General features: G+C 35.2%; 1 protein-coding gene across 1 annotated transcript; it reads right to left on the bottom strand.

Moving 5' to 3' along the window:
- Nucleotides 1-434: 434 nt before the first annotated feature.
- Nucleotides 435-3,847, bottom strand: LOC107947337 (receptor-like protein EIX2). Its single transcript, XM_016881977.2, has one exon. The coding sequence runs from the start codon at nucleotides 3,619-3,621 to the stop codon at nucleotides 559-561; it is 3,063 nt and encodes a 1,020-aa protein (XP_016737466.1). The 5' UTR covers nucleotides 3,622-3,847; the 3' UTR covers nucleotides 435-558.
- Nucleotides 3,848-7,115: the final 3,268 nt, after the last annotated feature.

Genomic DNA, 7,115 nt, shown 5'->3' on the forward strand with positions numbered 1-7,115 from the left:
TTATGGCTCAATTTAAAATTCCGGAGGTCTCGATACCTCGTTTTCGATTCTAATTATTTTAGTATTTATTTTTAGTACACTATTCACTATTTCAAAATTTTTCCTAACTTCACATTTAACTTATACTCACTAAATTAATAATATTTCCTACTCATTTGTCGGATTTAGTGATCTCGAATCACTGTTTCGACACCACTGAAAATTAGGCTGTTACAAAAAGACCAAAGTACATTCGAATAGTATGATTTATTTTAATTATGGAAGGATATTTCTGTAATTTTCTAATCAATTTGGTACCCGATTAACTCGTGACACTAAGTCATGAACTATATATAAATAATTATATATTATATATTAATATAAATATCATATTTAAAATTTTACTATAATATTTAGTGAAGATTAAATTAAAAAGTTTGAAAAAAATTGGAGAAATAAATGAACTGAAATTCAAATATGAATGAAATCCAGTGTTCAGAAAGAGTAGACATGAAGAAGGCAAGAGAATATGCCTAATAATTCTCATCTTCTATGTTTAGAAAAGGAAAATGGTTGCATCTAGCGATGACCATTCCTGATCTTGTATTCCAATCTTTCCAGTATGCGAAAATAACGAAATCGCCATGACTTATTGAACAACAAAGGACCCATCACAACCCAAAATCCCACAACAAATCCAAAAGCCATGCTTGCATAAAACCATAACCAATCCACTTCCAAGCCATCACCTTCATTATTCTCGTTATTATTATGGTCACTGGAGGTTGTGGCATCTGTGCTGCAAATCTCCAACAATGGAGGCCCGCATAGATGATTCCCGTCATAGCTGGAAATGTCGAAGCTTTGGAGTTGAGTGCTTGAAGGAATTTTTCCAGTCAGGTTGTTTTCTGACAAGTTCAAGTAACTCAAGAATGTTAAAGCTGACATGCTTGGAGGGATCTCACCTCTAAGTTGGTTCCTTGATAAGTCAATAGATTCTAGCAACCTCAGATTGCCTATGTTCTTGGGAATTCTTCCTTTCAATTGGTTGTTCGATAAGTTCAAGAACCGCAAGCCCAAAAGATCAGTCATCCCTGCTGGGATCTCACCAGCTAAGTTATTGTCTGAAAGGTCCATGCTTGTTACTAGTTGAAGAGTGCTACTGTATTCAAGCAATATTCCTTTGATCATCAGTAATAGGGTTTCCAAGGAGGTCCCAAAATGACCAAAAGCATAAGAAATTGGGTTACTTGAGTTCTGATTTGCTGCCATGGCGCTCAAGTTCATGAAACATTTTGGTATAGTCCCTGAGAGATTGTTGTGTGCGAGGTCCAAGATTGTCAAGTAACTCAAAGAACACAAATTATCAGGAATCTGACCTTGAAACCTATTTGAACCAAGGCTGATGATAATGGAATCTGAGAGTTTCTCACCAATCCAACCAGGAATATTTCCCACAAAATGGTTTTCACCGAGGTCAATAGCTAATAAACTGGTGCAATTCTGCAGTGATGAGGGCAAAACTCCAGAAAGGTTGTTCTTGCGGAGGTGCAACGACTGAAGAAGGTTCAATGATCCCATGGAGCTTGGAATAACACCAGATAGACTATTGTTTTCCAAATCTACCGAAACCATGTTTGGCCAATTCATCCAGCAATCAGGAATTTCTCCTGATAGATGATTGTCTGCCAAGTGAAGAGTTTCCAACCAGTAGGGTTCCTCCATTTTGCAACACAGCAGGTTAGAAATAGGTCCTGAAAACAAGTTACTTGAAAGATCTAGTGTGTTTACCTTGGAGGATAAACAAGGTAAAGGACCATCAAAGTGATTGAAACTAAGATCCACATATACAAGATCAGCAACAGGAGAAGTTCCAATGCGATGAGGAAGTTCCCCATAGATTTGATTGTGAGAAAGATTCAAGGAAAAATATATGGTTGACAAATTCCAAAACCAGTTGGGAATGGTATCTATGATTCCTGTAACAGAAATATCCAAATAAACAAAATCCCTTTGGGATCTAAGCCAGGAGGGGAATTTTGGACCTAAATGCCATGATGACAAAGCCATTACCCCGAGTTGAAATGGGGGAACCCATTCAGGACTTGCTTCCAAAACTAAAGGATTTCCAGATGCTTGAAATAAGCGCAACCTGGTGAGATTAGCAAAGTGAACTTCAGAAACCACACCTTCTAACATATTGTGACTCAACCATAGTTTTTCCATTTTCCAAAGTTGTCCTATTGATTCAGGTAAAGTCCCATTCACTCGATTTTGAGATAGGTCCAATGTCCTCAATGATGCAAGCAATCCTAGTGAAGCTGGTATTGAACCAGAAATTGAGTTCCTGGATAGGGAAAGGTCTGCCAGGTTTTTGAATAGTAGAATCCGATCAGTCAAATGGCCAAAAATTTCACAACTATCCAGATATAAAGACTCTAATCCGTTTAACAGGCATCCTGGTGATGATAAAGCTTGTAAGATTTCTGATAAGTCTCGACTCAAATGGAGACCTGAGAGTTTGATCTTCTTCAAACTGCAAAGACTTCCCATGGAGTTTGGAACAGCCCCTGTAAGTTCATTGTCTGACAGGTCAAGTGTAGTGAGAGAGGTTAAGTTCTGAAAGCCATTTGAGATGGAACCATGGAAATAGTTGGACCCAAGGTTTAGAAATTCAAGACTTGTCAAACCATAAAGCCAAGAGGGTATTGCAGATTTAAAATTGTTCCAATATAAATTGAGGTATCTAAGAGAGCTCAAGCTTCGGAGACCGTGGGGGAGTTGGCCTTGGAAATTGTTATGGCTGAGATCAAGGGATAACAAAGAGTTGAGCTTAAAAATCCACCCAGGAATCAAAGGGTTACTAAAGGAATTGGAAGAGAGATCAAGTATGGACAGAGATGAGAAATTAACATCAGCTTGTAGAGGAAGACGATGAAGTTGGCAACCTGATAAGTGAATCTCTACCAAAGAAGGGAGTGTATTTGTCACCTGAAACCAGTCAGAGGCTTTGCTGAGATCTACACTGCTAAGATCAAGGTGTTTCAGCTTCACAAGATGGGAAAGCCATTGAAGGTTTTCAGCATACACAAGTGATGAAAAATCATGGAGATCAAGAACATGCAGATTTGTGAGATTACCAAGTTGGGGTGGAACCACTCCCCCAAATCCTGCTGCAGATAGATTCAGATATCTTAGCGTGTGCATGGAACCAAGGAACTCGGGAATTTGTATTCCTCCAAAATTACTGCCACTTAAATCCAAGTACCTCAAATGCTTTAAATCCAACAAAGAAGGATTGATCTTGCCTGAAAACCACATCTTTGCATAAGCCTCACTTGGAATATAAAATCCGTTGTAGGGATCTAAAGGATTCCGCAGGCGAAGCTGAATAACATTGCCAGTTAAGTTATCACAAATAACTCCACTCCAATTGCAACAGTTGAGGTTAGTGCCCCAAGAGGCAAGTCGACCTGAAGGATCTATAAGATCTTGCTTCAGTTTCAACAGAGCTTGTCTCTCAACTTCAGGGCAACTCACATTCCGGTTCGCAGCGCAAACGTATTCGAACGTAGATGTTTCAATGAGGAGAGCTAAGAAAATGGATGTCACAACAACTTTCATGGAACCAGCCATGATCATGGTTCATAAAACAAAAAGTCCCCAGCCCAGAATGTATCCAAAATTCAACAACAGATGAAAATCAACTGTGGAACATAGCATTATATAACCAAATGTAAAATCCAAACCACACACTTGACGTACGTCAGCATAGCCAACTTTGATAACAATGCCCTTGGAAGAAGAGGGTTTTTGGTCAACATTTTTATTCTTTTTAATTTTAATTTCTCTGTCAGATGAATTTTTTAGTATCATGATATGCCACGTACTAGGCTTGTTGATTGCTAGCAGGATTTTCAGTCTTCACAGAATATTTTAATCAAATGACAAATTCAACGCAATGCTGCTTTCTAAGAAATTCCTGTCCAATTTCTTATTTCGTCTTTCAGAGTTTGTCCTTGCTATTGCTAGCTTGAATCGAGCTTTCATATCTCAACATTTTCAACTCAGATAGATCCCAAACTTACTACAACTTCCTTTATGCAATATGTCATTGTGTCCAAGTTCAACTCCAATTCAAAATGATTTACAACTATAATCAAGTTTGAGAGAAATAGATTAGACAAATCTAAAAGAGAGAAGGGTGTGATGAAATAGGGCCAATTATCATAATGTTTGACAAATATATTTGATAACTGAGAACAACACAGGGAGATGTATGGATAAGGCTTATAGATGAAATGCAATGAATGCGAGCCCTTCTATGTTGCTTTGCTGAACCACCAAATTCCTGATCTTGATGGACTAAACGGTATCCAAATTAACAGGCCGATTTACGTATATATTAACAATGGGCATTACAATATGCGCTACAGGTCCTATAAGACTGATCTCCAATAATATTTTAAATATAATCAAGTTTGTAATGAGTGGGTAGTCTTTATATCATTCATGTTTGTTTTATAGTTTATGTTTAGGGTTTATGGTTATCTCGTTCAATAATTTCATCTCCAAAATTCGAGTATGTGTCTCCCTTTGAGTGTGCATTGTATTTTACCGCTATATTTAACACTTGTTCTTGGTGAGATAATATTTGAACATTACGAGAAAATGAAAATATAAAACTTTGGATTTTTTTTTTGTGCCTAAACTATCCATAACTTAGTTATAAAGGGTCAAAGGCCTAAAGGCTGGGCTAACAAACGGTATGGGTTCAATCAATTAAATTGGGCTCGGAGACACGGTTTTGAAGAATCATAGCAAAGCAAAAACGGGACAGACCGAAAGCCATGGTGATGGGCTCGAACTCTCCACAAAAGGATCAGCTCGCTAAGGATGAGCAGCTGAGCTATCATCAAATCCAAGTATTCCTAGCTGGAGTATTTGCTGATGACAACTATCCATAAATAATTAGGCAGTACAAGTTGTTATCCAGGTTGCTACAACAACTCAATATATGTATAGCCTTGTGACGACTTAATGAATGAAATATCCAGTTCTTTCTTCTCAATCCTTTCTTCTTCTAAATCTTTCTTTTCAACCCTAAATTTTTCATAAATCTTTAAATTTACAATCGGATCATAACAAATTTGGTATTAGAACTTCTGAAAAATCCATCATTCGAATTGGAAAAGCACAAGAAGAATTTTTTAAAATTCTAAATTGAGGTCGCGGCCGTGTTTTTGGTTGTGTTGCGTTTGTTGCAAACATAATGGATGCTATTGCGGTCACTGCGGGTATCGCGATCGTGAATTTTTTTAAAAATTCACACAACTTATTGTAAAATATAGTAGCGGTTTCGAACAGTGCCGCTACCGCTATATAGCTGCCACTATAGCTGTATCGGACCGCTTTTTAAATCCCTGATCATGACTGGTTCAGAAGGTGCAAAGCTACAGCAACTCCAAGAACAACTGGAACAGCACCTAGAAATACTACAAGATAAATCCAGGATTCTTAAATGATGGGAGAAATAAAAACAAAACATCGATGAGAAATTTGATGAACAATAGAAAAACATTGATGCAAAATTTACAGAAACACAGGGGTACATTAGCAGAATATTGGAAATCCTTTCTTAGAAAGGAGGAGAACACCAAACTTCACCCACTACCTTTACCATCTAAAAACCAAATCAGTTTATTACCCAAACACTCTCAAAAGCTGAGGGACAGATGAACATGGTACCTTAGCATCCAAACCTACCCACGATACTTTACCATTACTAAAGACTACAAGAAGCCAAGACCCTTGTAACGGTCCGACTTTTGACGGTGTTAAAAAATACAGTTTTAAAATCTCATTTTCGTAAATTAAGTCTGTAAGGATAAAATAAAAAATTTATCAAAATTAATATAAAAATACATTAAAGATCGATTAAGTAATTTAACCGAGAAAATCATTAATTAAAGCTCAAAGACTAAATTGTAAAAATTCAATCGCTATTAAATTTTAATTTAAAAAATTTTTGGAGACCTAATTAGTAATATTCTAAAGAACCAAAATGGTTATTAAAACATTATTATTCTCTAAGTTAGTGGGAAATGATGATGCCGGTCATTTATTTAATGAAATTACAACTAAAAAACATAAAATAAGGATAATTAATTAAGTAATTAATTTAATTAAATTTTATTAAACATTAAACTAACTATAAATGGAAACTTAGTGAAATGAGAGATCAAGTTTCATCTTCTTCCACCATGCAAGCTAAAAGAAAAAGAGAAAACTTCAACTTCCAAGTAACATCCAACCATTCAATTCACCAAGGTAAGCAAGCGTTTTCCTTAAAATTTTTATGGATTTATAATTATGGAAGCTTGATTTAATTAATTCATGTATCAATTTCTTTAATTTTTAAATATTTAATAAGTTGCTATTAAAATGAAATTAATGATTTTGAGTTTGATTTGAAAAAATTGGTAGTTAATAAGCTTAGATTTAGATAAGGACTAGGTTAAAAACTAAGTTAAGCTTGTTAGATAAGTTTGTGACATTATGAACTAAATTGAATAAAATGAAAATTGTTATAAAATTATATTATAAATAGAAAGTATAAGGTTCCTAATGAAAGAATGTAAAATCAAATTTTAATCCAATGTTAGATATCGAAAATCGTGAGCATCCTGGATACAATGACTAAAATAAATAAAATGTAAAATATCTTGACTACGCATTTTAATGTGATTAGGATGTAAACTAACACTGTTTTATAATTGAATTATTGAAAGTAGTTAAAGACGACACTGGACCGTTGCGAGAGAAAGAAAAGACAAGAATCGTAGACTTGTGGCAAATTCTGTTTGTATTTTCATGATTCGAGTTCAATATACATATATATAAGCATGCATACATGATTGTTGCATATTAGTTATTGAGATAAGATTATTACTTATCTTATAAATCAAATTATATTTGACGGTATTGAATGCCGAGAATTGAATTGCTTTGAGTATAGTAAAAACAAGCACGATATGAAATGATGGAAATGGCATAGAATTATGATACATGAACATGTAAATGATATGTATTTGGAGCATTGGTTACCTTATTAACTGTCCAAGTAGAGTTGGATT

Source organism: Gossypium hirsutum, chromosome A03 (genome assembly GCF_007990345.1).
Source record: "Gossypium hirsutum isolate 1008001.06 chromosome A03, Gossypium_hirsutum_v2.1, whole genome shotgun sequence".
Taxonomy (NCBI): domain Eukaryota; kingdom Viridiplantae; phylum Streptophyta; class Magnoliopsida; order Malvales; family Malvaceae; genus Gossypium; species Gossypium hirsutum.

Excerpts from the sequence above, each read along its gene's own strand:
- LOC107947337 (XM_016881977.2), bottom strand. The coding sequence starts at position 3,621 with ATGATCATGGCTGGTTCCATGAAAGTTGTTGTGACATCCATTTTCTTA.